Consider the following 26,093-nt stretch of genomic DNA (forward strand, 5'->3'; position numbering starts at 1 on the left):
AATAACATTTTAAAATAATACACTTGGGAAAAGCATGGATCCATAATTTCTCCATACCTTTAGCTATGAGTAAAATAGCAACTTGGGTTAAATTAAAGGTGCCAAATGAATCGACTACAATGAGTATTGTGTTTGAATAACTTTACAAGTGTTTATGTCACCGAAATCTAAATCTCTCGCTCTTTATCACGCTCTTTCCTTCTCTTTTTTTATCTCATCTCTCCATTTTTAGTACCCTATCTCTCCTCGCTATTTTTCTTTCACCCTCTCTTTGTTTTGTTCTTGCCATTTCTGTCCCTTGCCCCCCCCCCCACTGTCTGTCTCTCTCTTTCTCTCCCCTTGTTTCTCTTGTATCATTCTTAGTTTCGCTTTTATCTTCCATGAAGCTGGTGGGAATAGATATGGTTATTTTATCTTGTCATTGAAGAAGAGATGTTTCCCTGCACATTTATTTAGATTTAGATAGCTGTTTCTACGGGAAACGTATTTTTAGATCTCGTTCTTCAAAGTATCAATGGTAGAAAGCGAGAGAGTTTACGATATGCGAGCCATTCCGGTTACAGAAGGAGGAAGCACAGGCGACTGCTGTAAAGACCGATATCGCTTTCTTCATTCATTTTTCTACCCCTCCTGCCAATTATAAAGTCATTTCTTCTCTCTCTTCTTTGCATCAAAACTTCCATCATCTAAAAAATACGTTTAAACCATGTGCCTTTTCTTTTCTTTTTATAAAATAACTAGCTTTATAATAATGAGGTCGACATTAAAGTTAGAAGTTTTATCGTTGGATAATAGATTGGACAACCGCTTTCTATTGAATAAAGGTCTACGTGTATTGTGTATTTAGGTTCAGTTAAAAGTAAAAAGAAAAAACTACAGAACAAATACTCCCAAAATTGGTATCTTCTTGATTTAATATCTAAAATTATAAAATTATTCAATAGTTGGGGGCCAACTATGCCAGATTTCCTGGGGGGTAGGTTTACCAACCATTTCTACTGTTATCTAATGTTAATGTTATCTAATGTAATTTCTGGTATCATAAAGAAGTGAATGGCTTATATTATTAAGAGAGAGGAATGGTCTGGATGAGGCGAAACAGAGCTAAGGAGAAACGGCAAAGGGGGAAAGAAAGAAAGATAGACGTATTGAGACAGGTAGAAAGATATGTTTTAATATAAAAATGTTATACATATTTGTTAACCTCTTATTTTATTTTATCACTTTGGATAATGCTGGGTAGCCCCGCTAGCTTTATAAATCAATGTGCATGACGTGACTGACAGCAATGTTAATTACCAGTTGAGGTATTGCGTAACCATTGCGTGCCCATCTGGTTAGGACTATTCAATAGTTTTACTTGTATTTATGGATGCCTTATGGTGTTCTCGTTTATTTTGATATTTTGTTGTGTACTGTATGTGAATTAATATAAGACTCATATTTTTCTACAATTGATCTATCTGAAAACTGACTCTGCCTTAAGAGACAATGGATGCCCCCCCCGTAAGAGTGTCTGCGTAAAAAGCGAATTGTGAAACAAAGTTTACATAATCACCAACCACACCTCTCCTGAAATGCACAATTCTAATGGTTTGAAGAAGTTTAGGGCGACTGGAAGTAATACCGAGATAAATAGAAAACTCTTTCATGTGGGCTTAGAAAAGTTTGAAGAGAGTAATGGACTGATCGAAATTTGATTTCTATTTTAAAAATCGATATAATTTTGTGCCTGTTAAATATGGTTTAAATAAAAAATGTAATAATTCAAGTGGGAGATTGGCTAATGCTTTCTTTGAGACAAACTTTAAAAAATAATGAAATACAATTAAAACATACTACTATGGCGAACATTATGAAAAGAAAGTTCACCTATTTAAGATTATGGGTTTATGATGGTTTTTATTTTGTTCAGACCCTTTTATTATAGGATCTTAAATTGATTTAAATTTTCTCAAATGTTGAGAATCGACTTAATTTTGTATAATTCTGGTTCAACTCACATTAAAATCAAATATAAAACGCTTTTTGGACATCATTTTCAAGATAAACAATGTACCAAATTTCACGTTCGTGGGTCTAATAATCTTAAAGTAATTAACGGACAGGCAGATAGATTCTTTGTTTTACATATAAAAATGTTTTTTGTTTTACGATAAAAATGAAAGAAATTAATCTGATAATATCAGATTCAATAATCGCTACAAAAATAATCCTCAACGGGTTTTAATTGGCAAGCGCCACTAAAAGTCAGGAAAGTGGGAGGGGGTACCCCTCTTTGAAATTTTTGGCAGCGGTGAATAATCTGGTGAAATGCTGAGAGTCTGCGATACATGAGATATTCTGGGTGCGAGTAGCAAGAGGTACGCACGACGGCTGCTGTAAAGGCCGGCATCATTCCGGAGAGGCAAGATCACAGCATAGTGCTATGGCAAACGCGCATTATCCTTATTCGAGAACCATCACACCTTTCTTTAGTCGTCAGCCTTCATGGTCTAACTGGGATGATCCTTGGAGTGATGTTCCGTCAGGGTCTCGAGCGATGGACCAACATTTTGGGACGGGCCTCTCTATGATCGATGATTTTTTTAATCAGTGGCGAAACTGGATGCGTACACGTAACTTTGGCGCATCTCCGCACTCGGCCTATACAACGCACTCCTCCTCCACCTCCTCGGCGGCGGCTCACTCGACGCACTTTAGCAGCAGCACATCTACAAACAATCAGCAGACGACAGCTTTTACAGAAGTAAGAAACACAGTTTTATAAACAACTTTTAATTTTTGAAATTTGAAAACTTAGTAAATATAGTATCCATTCGTTTTTCTTTCTTTTTTTATTTTTATGAGTGATTAGTTTACGACGAATGTCATTTCTTCCTGGTTTTATTTTCAAATAAGTGAAAATTAAAATTATCACTTTTTTGAAACCCTGCATAGTGCATTTCATTAAAAACATAGCTACTTGTGTAGATTATTGGTGTTTTTAAGCAGCGAATTCCAGGTGAAAAGATTATTACTTACGTGTTATGTCGAAATTAGTATAAATTTACGAAAAAAAAAAAAATGATCCGGTATAAATAATAATTACAAGTAAAAATAGAATTTATCGAATTATCAAGTGTTATCTTATGTTTTCATGTGAAAGAGTTGTGCGACCAATTCAGTATGACAGATTTAATTATTTCCCTGGACTTAAATTGACAAATTAAGTGTTTCGCCATTGTTAAACACTACATGTCAGAACGTAACTGTAGATGACTTTTTTGTTAAAAATATATCTAGCACATCTACTGGATCAGTTTTCGTAATTTTTGGAATTTCGACATGACACGTAAGTACATAATAATGTTTTCATCTTAAATATGTTTGTTTAAAACATCAGCAATTTACACAAATGCCAAAATCTATTAATGACATTTATAATAATATATAATTTAATTACGTTGTCCATGAGCTAACTTATAGACGGCTGTATCGGACGGTCGTGACCTTAAAAGTCGGCAACTAGTTTCTCTACTAATGTTATTAAACAAAATTGATTGTCTTTTTTAATTATTATTTAACCCATGTTTATATATATATATATATATATATATATATATATATATATATATATATATATATATATATATATATATATATATATATAAAGTTTTACTTCTTAAAATGCTTTAATTTTCGTTATTCAACGAAAACTTACATAAGTTTTGTTGGCACCATAACCACTAACGAAAGTGTTTGCGAGTTTATATTTGTTTTCCTTTCATCTCATTCAAGCTACAATTTGGGCAGTTTGTATTCTTTCCAATGCAACGAAGGTTGTTTTTTTCTCATGTTTGAAAATTTTCATTTCTTCACGTTTAATATAATAACGACGTTGATTGCTTTTGAGTTCGCCATATTTATTTATTAATTTTTAGTTTTTTTCCTTACACATAAATGTGCACGTAAACAGGTGAAGGTGCGCATGCACAGATGAATAATTTTTGTGTGCTCGAGTGAGTTGAAAAGAAGGAATGGGCCAAGAGATACACGTGCCCATGCCACCCATCATTTGCCTAATTGGCAACTGCGTTTGTTTTACAATTAATCAAAACTTTATTAATATTCAATTTGTGATTTTCTTCTAAGGGAATGCAATGTAGACATCAGAGAATATTGACAAAATTATTTTTTTTTTTTATATCAAAGTCGTTTCTTGATTTAGTATCAACTGCGAATAAGTATTCGTATCCATCTGAAGCCGAAACTATGCTATTATTATTTTAATGCTCATTTCAATTTACTATACTATTTAAGACTAATATATCATCTTTCAATGCTCAACTCAGGTGAGCTGTAGTGTAGTATCTGTTCTGTTGACACGAGGCTATCCTCCCAGACATTATCTCCTTCTTTGAAGGGGAAGCGGTGTAGTATGTATTCGTTCATTATATATATATATATATATATATATATATATATATATATATATATATATATATATATATATATATATATACTAAATAACAATGCAACCAGGCAGATCATATTTTTGATAATAGCACACTATGAAAATTAAAGAGACAGAAAAACGAAGTAAATATATCAAATTTGCCAGAGAACTGAAAGGAATATGAAACATGAAGAAAATCAATATAATACCAGTAAGAGTAGGAGCACAAGGAACAGTTCTAAAGAATATGAATAAAAGACATCGGAATCAAGGGTAAGACTGAAACTATACAACATGCGGTAATACTGAAAACATCTGAAATCTTAAGGAAAACTATGTGCAAACTAACGCACATCAGCTACAAATGCTAATCAGACAGCTGTAAATCGCAATAGAAGTAAGACAAAAAGATAGTGGAATCCTACATCGACCCAAGAAAATGAAAACCGCAAAACTATAAATTAAGCCCCCCCCCCAAAAAAAAAAATTGCAGTGTTAGCATAGACAGGCATCATACACATGAAATAGTTGTGAAGGGTCAAGGAGGATGGAAAGACAAAGGCGAGAAAACATTAATCAGATCTTCACTGGATAAGTGCGAAGAGGACTGGGACCTTGAGGAGGTTTGTTGTCACCCAAATTTCAGTGAAGGCGAAGGGTTGTTGCCAGTGAGAAATAATGGAAATGATTCGTTTGCAAAGGTTATCGAAAGAAGTGGAGAGCAATGGAAATTTGTGGAGACTTGTTGTCACCCAAACTTTAGGAAACACTACAGGTTGTTGGCAGGGAGTAATTCTGTATGATGACCTGACCTGTGTTAGAATTCCTAATGAGTACAAATAATAATAATAATCCAGAAATCCTATAATATACTCCTTCCAAAGAAAATAAATAAATAAATAAAATAAGAAATATGGTTACAGCAGCCTTGGATGGTAGCACACAAAATTGTTGTGTAAAAGCCAGGAAGAAATGATGATGATGATGATGATGATGATGATGACGACGACGACGACGACGACGACGATGATGATGATGATGATGATGATGATGATGATGATGATGATGATGATAGAGTCAATGAAAGGGTATGGTGAGTACTGGAATCCTGAGTCAGCTTATCATCAATCAAATGCCAGAAAAATCCAATGGCCGTCATCAACAAAGATGGCTGTTGCAAGAATGCAAAGTGATTTGCAATGGTGACCAAAAAGAAGCAAAGAGCACTGTAAATTTGGGGACAAATGTTTATCTCAGTGCATGATTACTAGTAATGATTTGTATCAGAAATCATAGTGAGCAGAAATAATAAAACTGAAAATTTTCTCTCTCCACAAAATAAAAATGTGTTTGTATAAAAGTCGGCTGATACCACATAGAATGGTTAAGGAGTGTTTGAGAAGATGGAAAGGCTTAGGGGAAAAACACCTACCAGACCTCCTCTGGGAGGCATGAATACTACAAGACTCTGAAGAGGTTTATCGTCACTAAAATTCGAGAGAAAACAAATGACTAGTATAAAAGAACATAAAATGATTTGCAACGATTATCGAAATAAGTGAAAGTACTAGAAATTTTTGGAAATTTCTCATTCAGACTCCACTTGGATGAGAAATTGATTATTGATGACTTATGCTATTTACTTATACTCACATAAGCTATCATTTTAGTCTCCCTATTGAAGTGTCCTCCTTAAGCTAATCAAACATTATTATTTGATTGTTGAAATTAATTGATTGTTGGCATTAATTAAGCCAGGAATCTCCAAGGCATTACTCTCTACTCAAGGAGTTCAGTAACTCTGAGTTGTGCATTCACTAGACAACATCATGATGTTATGAGAGCTCAGCAGACTCACCTGATATGCCCCCCTGTGTAATTAAAATCAGGCAAAAAGATCAAATACTAATTATTTTCTAAGTTTGTGCACTTATCTTCCTTATTCGAATTGTTAATAAATCTAAACATCTTTAACAATGAGATTCAAACTGAAATTGGAGTTTTGGATGAGTTATATCGCAATGATGATAAATTGAAAACAACCTCATAACAAATGAAGACCAAACAGTCTTTGACATGTTCTCAAATCACCACCCAGTCAGAATCATCATGCCCATGGATAGTGGAAGCATGGGTACTATGGTTAAGCATACCACAGCCAGGCGCCTAGGTATGAGGATCATGCACATATACCAATCTATTAGACAATCTGAAGGATCTTCCCTACCACTCGGCATGGTTGGGGAAACTAGGTTCACTCTGGAGAGAGGAAGCACAACATGTCACTAAGATGACTTTGGCATCATAAATCTCGTTACTGAGATTCTTGGAGGTGTTCCATTCATGCAAAGGAATGGTCTGTCAGTCAGACTTGCTATATCTGAGATTCGGATTGGTGACAACCAGATCATTACGGTTCAATCATATTGCCACCTAATATAAAACAAATTCAATGTACTCGCATTTTGTGTGCCCTATACCAACAAACCACAGTTTTGGCTAGTGATTAGACTTTCCATATAGTCTTGTTGAGATTTAGACTGCCAAATATTGGAAATGATTTAGTAGTGCCTTATAATTACAAGGAGCATAGAAGATAAGGTGCAATCTATTATCACCACAGCAAATTTGCAGATCATATCTCTTTCAGGTGGTACCAATGTTTATCCTGTCAACAACTTCTAACCGGGTAAATGCTAATCTGCTTTCAACCAAACAGCAAGAAGAGGAGCCCCTGATGTATAGGAATGTGTTTTACTTTGAAGCAACTATCAATATAGACTGTACATACACTATCACAGCAACGAGATTCCCCAAATACAGTAACAGAAAACCTTGTAACCTCACTTTGGTCATTGTCAAGAACATGCCCTGTTTACAACACCACACCACATCTACCCTAATAAATATATTTTGATAAATATTTATACTAGTAACGTACCTACCAATATTTAAAAGTAAGGATAGATTTCATTTCTGGCTACAAGTCCATTGAAAACAATGAATTCCTGCTAAGCCACTATATCTGAATCAAGCTAGGTAATAAAAACAACAACAATAAATCTGCCACTGGAAAAATCACTCAAAACATCAAGAATCGTCACACATTGCAACTTGAAGTCGGAAAACCCTACCCCCCCCACACCTTAAGAAAGTCTTGTACCACCAGTTAACACATACTTCGATGACATGGACCTAATTGACCAACAAAACTGCAGTTCTATCAGTAATCATCAATGCAGCGAACGATTCAAGGTTCACAAAGACCATACACAGAAGTAGAGGTTGGTGACATTGTGTTCCATTCATGTGCCAAAGCAATGGTTGTGAATAGTATTTGATATTATCCAAACAGAATGGTTGGATCTTTGTTAAGAAGTATGTTGGCTCCTATTTAAGGGCCAGTGTATACAGTGTCTTCAAAAAGGATACATCAAAGTCACAAATTACCATGGGCACAACCCAAGAATTAATCCCAGCCAAGTGTAATGAGATTGATAATGCATTAAACTTGCATATTAACCCTAATATCCCAGAAACTTTAGCAGTGTAGCCAGTGACAAGCTATCACGAAAAAGAAACAATCAACCAGCTACCATGATAGCTGAAGAAACAATTTTAGCTAAATCTCTTCACAGAGTAAAGACAACACCCCATGACTCACTAATTCCGAATGCACATGGACACATCTGAAAGCAGTATTACTCAAAGACTACAGTGTAGACATTTAGTTCTATAGCCCCTCCACCCAACCCCTCCTTACAAAAGTAAATTGAAAATAGAAAGAAAAAGGGCATCCCACAAATATGGCTGCTGAACCCCTGAATTCCCTAGTTGTTGTTGTTGGTGATCCTGGTTGTAACGATGAGATGTAATATCGGTTGAAGTCTATATTATCATCAATCTGGCAACCTAAGTGAGGCGAAAAACATTCGTGCAATGAAAAATCTTTGGCTGACTGTATAGAATATGCCTTAGGCGTGGTTGAAATATTTATTAGGTTGCTCCCAATACATGTCGACAATATCCCAACATCTCTCGTTTAAAATGTGCGAAAGTATATATTTTCTGTGCTTTCAGTTGGCTCAAATAACATTGCTGTATTAAAGATCCAATCATCCAATCAACAGTTGAAATTTTTACAAAATTAGCAAAGCACAAACACAGTGTTTAAAATGATGACTAGAAAGTAATTTCTGGCTTGTACTTATATGTATTAAAATATTGAAAGTTTTCATGATTTTACAAATAGAGATTAAAACAATATTAGCTTAACAAACTTACATATACTTTTATAAAAAAATTGGTTAAATTGATAATTTATTGACTAAACAATACCGTAATACTTTAACTTTTAAAATCGTTCTTTTTAAAAAATAATTTTTATCCTCTTAATACAAACAAACAAACAAACAAACAAACAACAACAACAACAACACAGAAAAAACGTATAATTAAAAAAAAGAAAAGGAAGTGAGCAAGTCATTTTTTTCTGTCCTTGATCAGTGAAGGAGAAAATTTTAATTTTGTCCCAATCTAGAATGCCCTTTTTGGAAAGCTGAATTTTTCCCCCATTAAAAACCGACCTTCTTTTCACTAAAATCTTTGAGTCCTTAATCAATCAAGCACGAGTTCACTACCTCATAGACACTAAACTTCTTTCTAACCGATAGTATGGATTTAGACAAACCTGTTCTACTGGAAATATCCTAACTGTAATCTCTGAACACATAAACCAAACTCTGGATAAGGTATAGGAGGCTAGATATATCTAAGGCCTTTATGACACAAAGGTCTTCTCATGAAAATTAAATTGGACGGATACTTAATATAATCAAATCCTTCTTAGATAAAAGGAAAATCCAGGTCGTCCTCGATGGTCGTACTTCAAAACAACATGATATGAACTTCCTGATAAAATTGTCTCCAAGATGGATGTATATGCTGATGACACTAAGACATGAGAACATGAGGGAAAAACGAATGGACACATATCTACGGCAATGGGTGAAATCTTAGCGGAAGACTTCCAAGTTTGCATTGGAATCTGAACATAAATGGATGGTAACATTTAATGCTGCTAAAACTAAACTTCAACCTCTGTCACATTGCTGAAATGATGAATCCCTGTGCTTTTTGCAATTATTTTAACGGATTAGGCTCTGATGAACGCTAGGCACTTTTAGCCACTTGATGTAAATACTCCCAACTAACCAGACAAGCAGAAAAATCTCAACCCTACACTGTAGAGATCCCTAGATACCGAAAAGCCTTTTACTCTAATAGTTTCTTCCCCCAAACTACTAGACTTTGGAGTTTCCTCCAGGATCCCTGCTTTCCTGACTGTTCTGACATGCAGAAGTTTAAATGAGTGTGAACAGACATCTCGCTGTTCAACTCCCTACATAGCATCCCTGTAGAGTTAGTCTAAATAGTATCCCTTTATGCCTAAGTGGCACTGTACCTTGCTTGGGGTAAAAAAAAAAAAAAAACTGTCCTAGTGATGCGACCAGTAAATAGTGACGTCATATGGAAAAACGTTTGTTTCATTCCAACAGAGACAGAGGCAAAGAGAAAAAAACAACAAAATGTGTGTGTGTGTGTGTGTGTGTGTGTGTGCGCGCGCACGCGCGTTGTGGGTGGGATTAACTTATTTTAAAGTTCAAATAAAAATAGATTAAAAAAATACAAGAGAAAGAAAGAAAGGAATTAAAATGATACTTTTTCACATACATATGTCAAAACAGGTGGATGAAGATGAAGGAAAGTGAGGAAGAGGGGACAGCAGATGAGTCTGTAGTAAAAGCGATGTTGTTGTTTTTTTTTCAGTTTGTTGAGAAAGATAACAGGAAATGAAAAAACTTGCTGACGTAAGAGAGACCCCCCCCCGCAATATTTTTATGTCCATAAATTAGAAAGAAAAGTAAAAACAGAGGAGAAAAGATTACAGCATTAAGACATTGGGAAACTTTTTGTATTTTTCACCTTTATTTTCATGTACATGTCATTTGCTGTTAAAATAAATGGAGCTGCTTCTTCGTTATTTTAGTGAAAAATCGAAAGTCTAAAAAAAAAATGCATTTTCATTAAACCAATGGTATCTTTCCATAGCAGTAGAGCAACGAAACTTGGCACAGTTATTAGTCTTTCTCTACATAGGAACCACCCAGAGTTCTGCATTTCTCCCATCGTTTGATGCAGTTCTGGAGACCGTTTTTGTAGAACACCCCAGGTTGGTCCTCCAACTACGACATGACTCTAGAAATCAAAGCTGCATCATCTGAGAAACGCTTTCTTTTCAAAAAACAACTTCATGACTGGGAAGAAGTGAAAGTCAGAGGGCGCAAGGTCAGGAGAGTAGGGAGAATGGGGGAGGATTTCATAACCACACGCCCGTGCTTCTGATCTGGCAACATGCGAGTTGTGGATCAGGAGAAGGGTACCTTTGCTGATCTTGCCCCACCTCTTGATTTTGATAGCTTCCCTTAATTTCCTCAAAAGTGAAGCATAATAGGCTCCTGTAATTGTGGTACCCTTTTCCAGGAAATCTGTCATCACTACTCCGTCCTGGTCCCAAGAGACTGTGAGCATGACCTTGCCAGCGGAGGGCTGCACCCTTGCCTTCTTTGGAGGTGGTGAGTCCATGTGCTTCCACTGCATTAACTGGGCTTTGGTCTGAATCATAGTGATGAACCCAGGTTTCACCCTGTGTAATCAGTCTTTTGAAAAACTTTGACTCATCTTCTTGGCACATCTCCAAATTCATCCTCGAGCACTCAATGCGTTCTCGCTTTTGGAATGGTGTGAGCAACCTGGGAATCCATCTGGCAGACACCTTATGCATATGCAAATGGTCATGAATGATAGTTTTCACAGACCCTGTACTAATCCTGACATCTTGGGCTATTTGGCGAATAGTAATGTGCCGATCTTCCAAAATGGCAGCCTCAACTTGACGGACAGATACCTCATCAATGGCAGAACGGGGGGGGGGGCGACCAGGCCTGGGAGCTGTTGCCACAGACTTACGGCCATGTTTGAATTCACGATGCCAGTGTTTTACAAGGTCATATGATGGGGCATTACCATCATAAGTTTCTTTCATTTCATCAAAAGTCTCCTGTAGTGTGCGTCCTTTCAAATACAAAAGCCGGATCACTGCTTGACATTCAACAGGCTCCATTTCATACCTGACTCAGTGCAAACACCTGTAAAACAGAAATCACAATTAGTTCAGAGCTGTAATTTGCCACATAACCCGTAGAGATATAAATCATTGCACATGCAAAATTTCAGCTAGATCAGACAACTGGAAGTGGGTCAGGGGCATTACTTATTGCACGCCCCTCGTATTTTACTTTTTATATCAATTTCAACTAAAAGCAATGTTATCTACTTAATTGGCATGTCACAATTAGTGGAATCTTTATTACATAAAACATGTATTTTCATGATTCCATGATTCATTGATATCCGCCATTAATTGCAACAAGACTGACTGCTGTTACTTCACCTGACTTTATGCTGTTTATTTAAATATAATGTGCAATTTATTTCGAAAAAATATTTCCATAAATAATTAATTTTCTACTTCATCATTTTTATAATTTTTGGATATGTTGTTAATTTCGACATCACAATTAAGTAGATACCATTGGTTTTAATTGAAAGTCAATATTTCGATTTTTGCTCTAATAACAAATGCGCCAAATATGAGAATAACATTTTAGTATTTCCAAGAAACGAGAAATATCCCCCAAATCTCACCATATGAGTTCATTCGATTCCATTGTTTTGGCTTATAGGTTTATTTTTCCATTCGTCTGTTTATTTTTCATTTCATTTAAATTTTTAGATAAATGTGTAGCATCTGTTCTAATATTCGGTTAGTGAAGGAGAAATTCTTTTAGATTGAGGTAATTTTACTTTTTGTCCCAGTCCAGAATGTGTCTTTATGAGGGACTCGATGTTTCCCACATTCCCCTCGTAGGGAAGCAAATAAATAGAGGCTTTGATATATTAATAATAATGCAATGCGTATACATTTTTTTAAAGTGTTCTAACCAGGTGCACTCATCCAAACAGCCGTGGCAGCAGCCATAGCTACTTTTTACTAATAGACTGATGCTGATATTTCTCGGCAGACTTGCCAAATTCCATAAGTACGTCACACTTTGCTACTGTTTGATTTATAAAACACTGACTCATAGTTATGTGTAAGATATAGTCTTTAGGGGCCCTAGGGTACGTCAAGGTGGAGTATCGTTCTGTTTGGTTCTATTATGCCATCCCCTCCAGGCATTGCTTCCTCCTCCTCCTCCTCCTCTAATACGTGGGATTGGTTTATCGCCGGTTTCCTAAGGCACCCCAAAGGGGAATGTTGATATTCACGACACCAATTAAGTACCCAGTTTTGGGGTGAACTGGATCTCTCACTACAAATTAATGCCATACTAATCGTTTTGGTAATTGTGTATTACTGTTTTTTAGACGATTTTTTTTCATTTTCTAGGAAATCATTTGAGGGGGAGACAATTAAAAAAGGCCTTATCCAGAAATGTTAAAGTTTTCCGTAACTTATAGTAAAAAGCAAAGCAAATACACTAAAGTAATACAATAACACAAAATAAAACATTATCTGAACATTTATTGAATTAAAATAAAATTAAGAAAATTCTAACACAAAATAGGTTTTTTTATCAAAACAATTTTTAATGAATGAAAGTTGTCAAAGTGTAGACTTTTATGAATTTTTAAATAATTATGAACAACCATAATGGAATGCGTGTGACTTCTTTTGTTTAAAAAAAAAATTAGAGGAAATTCTAATAACACAAAATAGAAGTTATTTTTTAAAGATTTTATTTATACAAAAATTTTGAAATGTTATCTCAATATTTATTGAATTAAAATAAAATTAATAAACTCTTTGTCTACCTTTATATATATATATATATATATATATATATATATATATATATATAGAGAGAGAGAGAGAGAGAGAGAGAGAGGGGGGAGAGGGGGGGGATAAGACCGGAAGTCTATAAGAGCAAATTTTAATGTATTAATAATTTATTAATATTGATTATGTATATTGACAAATAATATTGGCAATAATTGACAATAAATGTTTTTTTGAATATTGTCTCTTCATCAACACAAATGGGGTGGGGATAGAGTAAGACACCAAAATAAACTAGCATTTTTATAATAAGTGAGGTGGATGAATCTTTATGGTGAACGGGATGTCGATAATTGTTTTTAAGTTTGTCACTATATATAGAGGCATGTCTCTGTTTTCTGGTCACAAAATTGAATCATACCACATAGTAATTGCTAGTTTATTTTGGTGTCTTACCTTATTCCCACCCCATTTGTGTTGATGAGGAAACCATATTTAAAAAAAGCAATCTTTGTCAATGATTGCCAATATTATTTGTCAATATTAATAAAATGAATATCGTTTCTGAAACGATTAATACACTCAATTTGATTTTGTTTTGTTTTGTTTCTCCTTTTGAATCTGATTCATAATTTACATAATTAATCTTTATCCTCAATATATATATATATATATATATATATATATATATATATATATATATATATATATATATATATATATATATATAAAAGAAAGAAAATTAAAACTGTAAGTTGAACTTTACAATCCAAATTTATTGTTCGACTGAATACTCCAAAAAACAATTTACAAAGTCCTTATTTCGCGGAGTTTCAAAGAATGCTATTCTTGTTATTCTACTCATCAGAGGACATAAAGAAATCAGAAAATTATATTTATAGTAATGCTAAAATTTGCTAGTTAAGGCATTAAGTGAAACCGCAATTTATTGTAGTTATAAATTGCCAAATAAAAAAAGAAGTGAAAATTTTTTGGATATATATATATATAATTTTTGGATATATATATATATATATATATATATATATATATATATATATATATATATATATATATTAGAAAGGATGGGGTCCAAAATAAGTCCAACGTGACGATGCATATAATCCGATTGGGAAAGCCTTCAAAACAGCTGAAATAATGAAAAAAAAATTTTTTTTCGGACAGTGCAGTAGCCCAAAGAGAAGTCGGTCTCCAGTCAAATGGGACCGAGCAATAAAAGGAGAGAAAACCAGTATGAGAAGCTTCATCATCGGCTTAATTAAAAAAAGTGATTTCAGATTAAATTTTAAAGAAATTAAGATCAGGCTAAACGGGGGAGGGGGGAATAAGTAAATAAATAAGTCCGTGAAAGCTTATATTACGCTGACCGGAAATTGTCTAGACAGAACGAAACGGATCTTTCTATAAAGTGTTAAATTCGATGTCATTATTAAAAAAATTGTGGGAGTAAGAAGTTTTAAGTGTGGCAGAATCTTAGTTTATTAGTAATTATAAGGCTGTTGTTGCTCATTGACTATACTATTATTATAATTACTTTGCATTCATTATTATTATTATTATTATTATTATTATTATTATTATTATTATTATTTTGTCATCTTGATCATCATCATGACTTTTCGACAGCCTTATTAGTGGGTGGACTAGAGGACGTGGACGATGCTACAACCATCACCGATAGCGAGGGTATTCTTATGAGGTGAAAGTTTCACTTTAAGAACCTCCTCAATGACTGTCACCATAATCAAATAATGACAAGAGCGTCTCATCTATCACTGGATGGCACTACCACCCTCCATCCAGGACTTCAACAAAGACTTCAAATGCATGAGAAATCCCCAGAAACAACAACATACCACTGAAGCTCCTTACCCATAGTAGCCCGGAGGTGAGGAACCGTTTCATGCTCCTTATATTGAAGATTTAGGAGACAAAAACTCTTCCCAGCAACTTTCACGATGCAACGATCATGCATTATTTAAAAAATGAGACCGTGAGAACTGCAATAACTACTGGGTAATATCACTGCTACACATCGCCAGCAAGATCTTCGCTTGCATTCTCCTAAACCATCCCCTTGTCCCATCCTCGCAAAAGATGCGATGCCAGAGTCTCAGTATGGTTTTCAACCTTGCCATGGGACCATCAACATGATCTTCTGTGTACAGCAACAGTTACAACGTTCATCTTTGATAAAGTTGTCCGACATACTATGTGAACAGTCCTTACTAGGTTTGGTTGTCGACCTGACTTTGTTACCCTGGTTCATGCCTTACATGACACAATTGTGTGGAAGGTATGCCACCAGATCTCCTTCTCAGACTTATTCCCCATTACTAGTGACCTGAAGCAGGGATGTCCTGGCACTAATGTGTTTCTCTCTCTACACAGCAACAATGCTAAAAGTGATAGCACTCTCAATTGACTTATTTTATCACTTGGATGGAGAAGTTTCAACCACATTTGGCTTCATACCAAAATTAAGACAACCATGTGGTGTGGGAGCTGCAGTATGCTGACGACAATGCTATTCCAGGTCAGACTGCAGAGGAATCCAGACACTAGCAGATGCATACAACACGACCTATGAACGATTTGGAAATGCAGGTCACCACAGAAAAGACCAAGTTATTAGTTTAACCACCACCTGGACTATTACTAACACCACTTTCAACCGCTGGAGCAAGTAGATCAGTTCTCATATCTAGGAAGCATTCTAACATCAACATCCACATGCAAAAAAGATATGGAAAATAGAATCAGGGCAACCGATTTCGCTTTTAGCCAACTCAATTGTCGCATATTTAAAAAACACGCATTTATGATGGCCACCAAAATCATGTTTTTCTTGGCAGTAGTCCTCTCCACTCTTTTATATGCTTGAAAAACACAGACACTGTACAGAAGCGAGGTAAAAATGCTACAATGCTTCCAGCATCTGAAACCAAATACTCAACATCTCTTGAGAGAACTATACCTCCAACAGAAGTGCTGGACAGAGCCTTAGTGAGTAGAATCGAGGCCACACTCATCCGCCACCACCTCTTCTGAGTAGGACACGTCCACAGAATGGATCTCCAAGAAAATCCTATATGGCGAGCTGGCCATCGGAACCAGATGATAAGGAGCACCTAAAATGCACTACAAGGACCAACTAAAGCACACCTTGACACTCCTTGGGGGGGGGAAACTGCAAGGAACCGAACGCCGTAGAGGAGAACAATACGTTCGCACTGTGGACTTCGAGGATAAAGAGGAGAGAGAAGGAAGAGGCAAGGCGACAAAGGAGAAGAGAGCGATGTGAATGATCCTGTCCTCCTCTTACCATTCACTGTGAATATTGTCCGTGGTTATTCCATCACCGACTTGGCCTTGCAAATCATGTTAAACAGAAACTTCAACCGTGAAGATTTGGACTTATGACAGAGCCCGATACTCGGACATCAGTGGGAGCCGCCTCTGCTGATTTATATATATATATATATATATATATATATATATATATATATATATATATATATATATATATATATATATATATATATATAATCTCTGTTAATGAACAACGTAATACATTAAATACAATGGCCACGAAATTTTAGCTCTCCGATCAAACCTTTTTATGTGGTAAACTGTATGTATGCATACGGATACTTTATTTTAAGCAAAGCGCTTCAGACAAGACATGAAGTCACCTCATTTAAGAACTAAAATGATTATTGCAAAGACAGGATATCATTTTTGAAAATACCAAAGCTATAAGTAGGAAGAAAACAGTCAGCAGAAAGAGAGTTCCACAAGTCTTTAGTTCTTGGAAAGAACTTACTGGAACAGGAAGCTGTATTGATGTATAAAAACATCGCATTGATGGAGACCACTAGATCAACGAGTCAAATGAAATGGAACAAAGATAAGAATGGAACAGATCAAATCATTGTGAAGAACACATGCTGTAATAGACTAGCCGTCTGTGAGAGATATTGAATAAACACTGGAAATTTAAACGGTTTTTTGATTTAAGAACACATCTCAGTTTGTATACAAAAAATAATCGAATCTTGGACATTTTAATAGTACACTGACCCTAACTCAAACCGTAGCTATCACTATCCAGTCTCTCAGTGGAGTAGTAATGCCTAGGAGGATGCTCCCATGACAACAGAATACACTACTTCCCTTAGGAAAGGAGGCAATGCTTGGGAAGATAGTATCATGATGAACGAACAAATACTACAGAGGGGAAATATTGGCAGATAATAAACGGAAAAGATCTGAGTAATTTCCCAGTGGAGTCCTCATATCATATAATATGGGTGGAGCCATGAACTTCTTAGCACAAGCATTGCGTATATGTACACAAACATTCCTTTGCTTATGTGAAACGTTCCTAACAGCTAACTTGTCAGTGAATCCCATCACCCCTTAAGAGAGAGAGAGAGAGAGAGAGAGAGAGAGAGAGAGAGAGAGAGAGAGAGAGAGAGAGAGAGAGAGAGAGAGTGTGTGTGTGTGTGTGTGTGTGTGTTATAACAACAGCAACAACAAAAACAAAATGTTGCCAAGAATTAGCGACGAATCTACAGTTTTTTTGGTTGAAGAAAGTAAAGTTATAAGCAAAATTCCAGAAACTACTGCTTTTTACTATAAAAAAAAACAAGAAAAAGAAAAGCATTGATATTCTTCGCCCTCGGGCGCCTTCGAAGGTGTGTTAATATTTGCCCTAAATAATTAAGCGTGCATTTACTTTTATATTGGGTAGGTTCTGCTCTCGGGTATCCGGTGATATTTTATTGCCGGCACAAGTTTGTAATATTTTGAGCCTAACTTTTTTTATAACTCGTGCAAAAGTATGAAGAGAAGAATGCACGCATGTGTAACTGACAGGCCTGAAACTGATCTTTTACTCCGAACTAATGCTCTATTTTAAACATATTCAAGAGCAGTATGTGTAGCATTCGATAACATATTATTCTATCTCGTGTTGCAACACAACCCAAGAGGGTGATTTAATGATGACGTCATAACTCATCATCTGATAACCTAACCAAAGGTTTGATTATTATTCTTCTTCAAACACTTTACAAAACAGAACTTTTAACTTTCCTAACAATGTACTCACTCAAAACATCTTTATATCAAAACATCTTTATGTAAAGTTGTATATTTTTATCAAAACATTCTTTCGGTGTTACATGATGACTCATTGTCAATCATTTCTAACATGAATTTTTTGTCCGTTTTTTTTTTAGTCGCCATTTATATAACTATTTTTAAATGTCAGCATGTGTTTTATAAGTTTCCGCCATTTATATCCAATCTCAGCCAGGATCCATGTTATAGATTTATTCTTTTCAGTGATGTCTGATTCTTCAAAAGAAAACTTTGATTAGACTTGAATTTGTTTGAATAAAAGGTGCTTCTTCTTTAAAAGAACGAAATTCGAAAATCGAAAGATTGAATTTCAAGTAAAACCAATGGTATCTAATCAGTGGCGTAGAATTAGTTTTTGTCGCAAAATTTGCCGCCCCATCCAGATGGCATATAAGTACCTGTTTGTCCCCCACCCCGTTGGCATATAAGTACCTGTTTTCCCCCACCCCCACCCCGCTGGCATATAATTATGCCCCCCCCCCGATGGCATATGATTACCTGTTTTGCCGCCCCCACCCCACTACTGACATATGACAACATATTAAAACCTTCAAAATTTCAAAAAGTCCTCAAAATATTTATTTCCATTGAACTAATGTTTACAAAATTCCCTTCAGATTAATGTTTACACAATTCCCCTTTTTTAAAATTTTAATTTAATTTAACAATTTCTTTTCAATAATTTGAATAATAATAAGTATGTAAACATTAATCTTAGAGGAATTATGTAAACGTTAATATGAAATAAAAGAAACCAAATATTTTTTCAAAACAAAAACGTATAATTCAAATTATTAAAAAAATGTTAAATTAAATTAATTGGCTACACAAACAAATATAATAATAAATTTAAATGAGAACATTTGGACACCTGAAAATGTTATGAAATGAGAAAATCATTTTATTTACTTTTTTGTTGTTGTTGAAGTTCGAATTTCGCCAGATAACAGGGCTGTATTAAAGAGAGGATAGTTCAATCTGGTTTTCTCTTCTTTTTCTTCATAATGTTATTATTAAGAGGTCGAGCCTCTCAAAAATAAAAAAAAGTCTTGTATCAGCGCATTTTGAAATCCTTGTATGTAATCGCTCGGTTTAAGCGCAAAATTTAAGAAATGGAAAATTTAAGAAATGGAAAATTTAAGAAATGGAAAATTTTAGAAAACATTTTTTAATAAATTTAAATGAGAATATTTGAAAGCATAAAAAGGTTAAGAAATGATAAAATCATTTTTATTTACTTTTTATTGTTATTTCCGAATTTTCACACACACAAAAACATAGCTGTATCAAGGAGAGGATAGTCCGATGTAGTTTTCTTTTTCTTCATAATGTTATTATTAAGAGATCGAGCCTCCTGAAGAGAAAAAAAAACGTCTTGCATCCATGCTTTTTGAAATCCGTGTGTGTAATCGCTCGGTTTAAGTGCGAAATTTAAGAAATTTGTTGTTGTTACTAATGTTTCAATTCTTTTAAAAATAGTTTAAACATTTTTTTTTAAATAAATGTATTTATGAATTGAAAATAAGGTTATAAATTTATTTTTTGTGAGAGAACTATCAAGGCATCAAATCGGTTGAAAATTTACAAACATATTTTTCGCACCTTTTTCGGCAAAGTTATCAATAACTCCATAAAATTCACTTTATCGACAATTTCCTTCTCTATGGAGAAGATTGCCAAGTTTGTAAGCCTCGCCTGTCTCATTTTTGATCGAAGGTAGATTTTTATGAGTTTTCAGTTTTGACAGCTGGCAATGCTAATAGCTCAGGTAAGGAAAATGCGCAGCAAGATCAGAATATTAGGGACGGAATCCTCAAGGTGGTATTTCTGTATAAAGTTCAAAATTTCAAGAGGTCCATTGATTTTGTCTTTTCCTGAAGCTTTCACAAAATACTGTAATCTCTCCCTTTCGGCAAAGAATTTATCTTCTTCAACTTCACCAAGCTGACAATCGTAATTATCATCAAGCAGATTTGACAGTGTAAGAAAAGCGTATTTACTTGCAAGATTGTGAACTTGTTGAAATCTGCAAGATATTACTTCAGTCAACCTGTCTATGACAGACAACATTTCCCGTCTCAGCTCAGTATGAAACCCCAGTGCTGTATCAGTCAATCATTCACCACCCATTCGTTTCTTTTTGCGAATACGATGCTCCATGCTTATCCCTATTTCAGAGCAGAGATTTTTTGACTCGTCTATTGTAGCATCCGCCATCTTTTCTCTGTTCGGAAGAAGGCAATCTCTCAACGCCGACAGCCTGACAGAACTTTGTTGCAGATCTAGCCCCTTTTCTTGAAAATACTTCTGGGCATCATTGATTTCTGGGAGAATAGTTTTCCAAAGGCTCAGAAATAAAAGAAACGGAAACGACAATACCGAGTTGAGAATTAAAGATGCATCTGATCTTGTGGTTGAAGTTTCTCCTTTTTCTGTGAGCTGTTCCAGGACAATGATGACTTCCAATAATTTTTTTATCATAACATTTACAGCATCTGCTCGACTACTCCATCTAGTTTTCACAGTCCGTTTGACACTTAGACCGGTTAACTGAATCAAGACGTCCTAGCAATGTGTAGATGCAGAAAAGAATGACAATAACCGTTTCAGTATGACAAAAAATAAATAAATAAAAATAACAGAGTGAACCCCTACAGAAGCGGCATGCACACAAGCCAGATTTAATGAATGGTTAATGCATGGCACAAATAGAGCCTTTGGGTTGATTTCGAAGATTCATTCCTGCACACCCGATCGTTGGCCTGATTGTAAAATTAGGCATGGTTGGGTATAGAAGCAATAACACCGAGACTACAAGTAAATTCTTGAAACATTTGGGTGGTTTGTTTCCACTGAAAGACATGGACATTTTGCCAACATTAAAATGTAAGTGTATTTCTAAAAATGTATTCTAAATACATTAAAACTGTTTTTTAGATTAAAAAAAGAATTACTATTTTTATAACTTTTTATTATTTTTCATATTTAAACCTATAATATAATAACTTAGTAGTAGTAGTAGTAGTATATTGAGTATCTCAGTTAGGTTACTCTTCTACAATAAAACAAGATTCTATTTTTAGGCGATTACGCGTTAACTCCTTAAAAAACTTGGCGGAAAGATAAACAAACAAAACAATCATTTAAGAATTTAGGGTGGAGGTCTGCTTCAATATTAATTGGATGTAAAATGATTTTTCATTTCAGAAACATTTTAGCATTTTATAACACTAACCAAAAATTATTATTTTCTTCATGGAAATAAATTCTGTAAGTTTTTTTTTTTTTCGGGGATGGGGGTCTAAGCGATTACGCATAGTTTTACAACCTTGTTAGTGAACATTTCTACAATGTTAGTGTAGCCTGGAAATGATGATCATTCATCATTTTAGGTTAAATTAATGTACGAAAGTTTAAATTTAAAAATAAAATAATTGTTTTTGCTTTTTTTCGGAAATATTTTTAAAGTGTCCATATGCAATCGCATAAAACAAAATGAAAGTCGAATAAAACAAAAGGAAAATATCATTTTTAGCCAAGAGTTTTAGTCTAAAATTCTCACAATATTAGTAAAAAGTATTTCTATTATAATTATCTGTACCTTGTTTTTTTTCGTTTTTGTTTTTTTTGTTTTTTTTTGTTTGTTTTTTTTTTCATTAAAACAAATCAATCTACTACATGTCTATAACATTGTCAGTAGTAAAAACAGGGCAAATATTTATGATTAGGATAAACACGTGAACATTCTTTGATACAGAGAACGTATAGAATAGTTAAGAATACATTCACATCCGTTCTCAAGTTAATAATTGTTTTCTATAGAGTAATTATGTTATTTAGAAACTCATGTTTAAAGTGGAGAGGGGAAGTTGTTAACTATTCTGTTCCTATACCGTTTTATTTTTTTCATAATAATCGTTAATTATTTTCAATTGTTTATGAAATATTCAAATAGCATTTTGCCAACTAATGACAAATGCAAATCGGCTTTGTTTTAAAAGAGAAATGCATCTTTAGTTGTTTCATTATTTTCAATCAAGTAAAAGGAAAACATTCGAGAAAATATATTTAGAACCCCACCCCCGTATATTTAATACATGTCCCACACACACAACAAGGGCATTTTTTTTTTGTTTGCGAAAACATATGCAGACATGAGGTTTTAAAGTAATTCGAAAAAAAAAGAAAAATAAGACTAAAACAAATCACTAATTAAATATTTAGAAATTTAAAAAGAATCAAAATCAGGAATCGTATCGGATCGGGAATTTCAGACAGAATCGGTAATATAATCGGAATCGGGAAAAATTTTGGAATCGTCCCATCACTGGGATACACACACACACACACACACACACACACACACACACACACACACACACACACACACACACACACACACACATATATATATATATATATATACATATACATACCTGCATACACATATTCATACGTGTATATATATATATATATATATATATATACATATATATATATATATATATATATATATATATATATATATATATATATATATTCAAATAAGGGAGTAGTCATCAACAGTCCCTTATTTAAATATACATCTTTCTTTCTTTGGATTTCTTAACCCATTTTATATAAATATATATACATATACATATATATATATATATATATATATATATATATATATATATATATATATATATATATATATATGGCTGCATATATGCATGTATACACCTAGGGGATCGGACAAAAGTACCGGACAAACCTCACCAGCTAATTAAAGCAAAAACAGCTAAAATCCCAAATGAATCAAAAACATTTAAAATAATCACTTTTTATATGTTTATTTTAATTTAATTAAATTTAGAAAAATTAGACACCAAGGAACTAATTTTGGCAAGGTATGAATAAATGTCAATTGAAGATAGAGTTTAAGACCATTCTTAAAGACGATATAGTTTTAAATAGGATTCAAGTACCTCTCACAGAAATATACATATTTTTAAATATTTACTCTTGTTTGAAAGCAAGAGGGTCGATTTTTCTAAGTTAGGGACGCGTTCTAAGGAGATTTTTCTTGTATTATCTTTTACAATTATTATATTAATAAAAAAATAATAAAAAAAGTAAAATCCTATTACCACAATTAATTCATCATAATAAATTTCGGTTTCATCATATATACATCAGTGATTATAAAATTTTGCTAATAGTTTGAAAAAAAGTCAATTACTCCGTGATTGTTCGAAACTTACTTAAGTAGTATTTGCGGTGTAGAGCTTACTTCCCATTTAAAATTATATCCCCTGATATAACGATCATAAAATCTGTTTAGAGTCCATTTTTATTCTGTACTTGCTTAATGTTTCTACAATTCTAAAATTACGCAATTTTCTGTTGCTAATTTTCCGTTGTATCGTCTAATTATCAGTAATTATTGAAAGTATTTTTCTTGACGAAAATGTTTTGTTTAATTTTTCAATATTTTTTGGAACATATAAATCAACCGCTTTCTTTGAAAGGTTACCTAGAGAATTTATGCAACGTTTTTTTAAAACTTTGTTTGACAAATAAAATAAATTTACATCGTATTTTGATGTTATTATCATTTTAGATTTAGTCATAAAAAATAAATATTTGTCATTAGTACCAATAATGAATAATTAAATTAAAAATTTAAAACGATCGGTTTTGGAATCGTAAATAAGGGACACATTTTTCCGATTTCGATACCTCAAACAGTCCGATTTTTTACAATATTTTCGGTATAAAATTTCAATTTTTTTTGTTAGCTTTTATTTAGTTTTTTCTATTTTCTATTTTTATCCACACAATGTGCCGCTCGTAAAATAGGGACACATTTTTCCGATTCCAATACCTCCAAAAGTTCTGATATTTTACAAACTTTTCGGTATAAAATTTTCGGTATATTTTGTTAGTTTTTATTTATTTTTATTTATTTTTTTATATTTTCTTTTTTACCCTCTCAAAATGTCCCCCCCCCCCGACATGAGCCGCTCATAAAATAGGCACACACCTTTCTGATTCCTATACCTCCAAAATTCAGATTTTTAAAACCTTTTCGGTATAAAATTTCAAATTTTTTGTTAGCTTTTATTTATTTTTTTCTATTTTTATCCTCCTAAAATGCCGCTCCTTGGCACGTGCTGATCGTTAAATAGGGACACATTTTTCCGATCCCAATACCTCCATAAGATCAGATTTTTTACAAATTTTAGGGTAAAAAATTCCGATTTTTTATTAACTTTTATCTATTTTTTCTATTTTCACCTTCTCAAAATGCCGCCCCTGACATGTGCCGCTCATAAAATAGGGACACATTTTTCCACTTGTCATAGAAGTTAAATGCCATCTACCATGTTGAGAGGGCAAAATCAATGGATGAATAACAAATAAAGAAACAACGCCCACCAAAATATGTAACTTACAAACCATGTGAATTTATTATGGGCGACTGGTACATGTTTATAAGAAAAACAGGTGGAGAGAAATGTCCACATGTCCATACCGCATGACGTCCCTGATAAAAAGTGGATAAGATAGAAAGAGAAAAAAAGGGAGTCGATATCGCCACCTATCGGTTGAAATATGCAGCTCTGGAAATAAGGGGCGATAACCATATACGAGGGGCGTGCAATAAGTAATGCCCCTGACCCATTTCCCATAGAAGTAGAGGAACGAAACTTGGCACAGTTATTAGTCTTTCTCTACATAGGAACCACCCAGAGTTATACATTCCTCCCATCGTTTGATGCAGATCTGGAGACCATTTTTGTAGAACACCCCAGGTTGGTCCTCCAACAACGACGTGACTAATGGAATCAAGGCTGCATCATCTGAGAAACGCTTTCCTTTCAAAAACAACTTCATGGCTGGGAAGAGGTGAGAGTCAGAGGGTGCGAGGTCAGTAGAGTAGGGAGGATGGGGCAGGATTTCATAACCACACACCCATACTTCAGATCTGGCAACATGTGAGTTGTGGACCGGAGCGTTGTCCTGCAGGAGGAGGGTACCTTTGCGGATCTTGTCCTACCTCTTGATTTTGATAACTTCATTCAATTTCCTCAAAAGTGAAGCATAATAGGCTCCTGTAATTGTGGCACCCTTTTCCAGGAAATCTGTCATCACTACTCCGTCCTGGTCCCAGAAGACTGTGAGCATGACCTTGCCAGCGGAGGGCTGCACCCTTGCCTTCTTTGGAGGTGGTGAGTCCAAGTGCTTCCACTGCATTGACTGGGCTTTGGTCTCTGGATCATAGTGATGGACCCAGGTTTCATCCTGTGTAATCAGTCTTTTGAAAAACTTTGACTCATCTTCTTGGCACATCTCCAAATTCATCCTCGAGCACTCGACACGTTACCTGGGAATCCATTTGGCAAACACCTTATGCATATGCAAATGGTCATGAATGATAGTTTCCACAGACCCTGTACTAATCCTGAAATCTTGGGCTATTTGGCGAATAGTAATGTGCCGATCTTCCAAAATGGCAGCCTCAACTTGACGGACCGATACCTCATCAATGGCAGAAGGAGGGGGCGACCAGGTCTGGGAGCTGTTTCCACAGACTTC

General features: G+C 34.4%; 1 protein-coding gene across 2 annotated transcripts in view; it reads left to right on the forward strand.

Annotated features, from left to right (window-relative positions):
- Positions 1 to 2,288: 2,288 nt before the first annotated feature.
- The window catches only part of LOC145284759 (heat shock protein beta-1-like), a 35,915-nt gene continuing 12,110 nt past the window's right edge, over positions 2,289 to 26,093 (forward strand). For both annotated transcript variants that reach the window (XR_013868875.1, XM_080133724.1), the window contains exon 1: positions 2,289 to 2,749. Coding sequence is in view for 1 of the 2 variants with exons in the window: in XM_080133724.1 (XP_079989850.1) it covers positions 2,429 to 2,749 (321 nt within the window). In the remaining variant the exon portion in view is untranslated. The remainder of the gene's footprint in view (positions 2,750 to 26,093) is intronic.

The sequence above is a fragment of the Euprymna scolopes genome, chromosome 9 (genome assembly GCF_053919585.1).
Source record: "Euprymna scolopes isolate OS-2025 chromosome 9, ASM5391958v1, whole genome shotgun sequence".
NCBI classification, from domain to species: Eukaryota; Metazoa; Mollusca; class Cephalopoda; order Sepiida; family Sepiolidae; genus Euprymna; species Euprymna scolopes.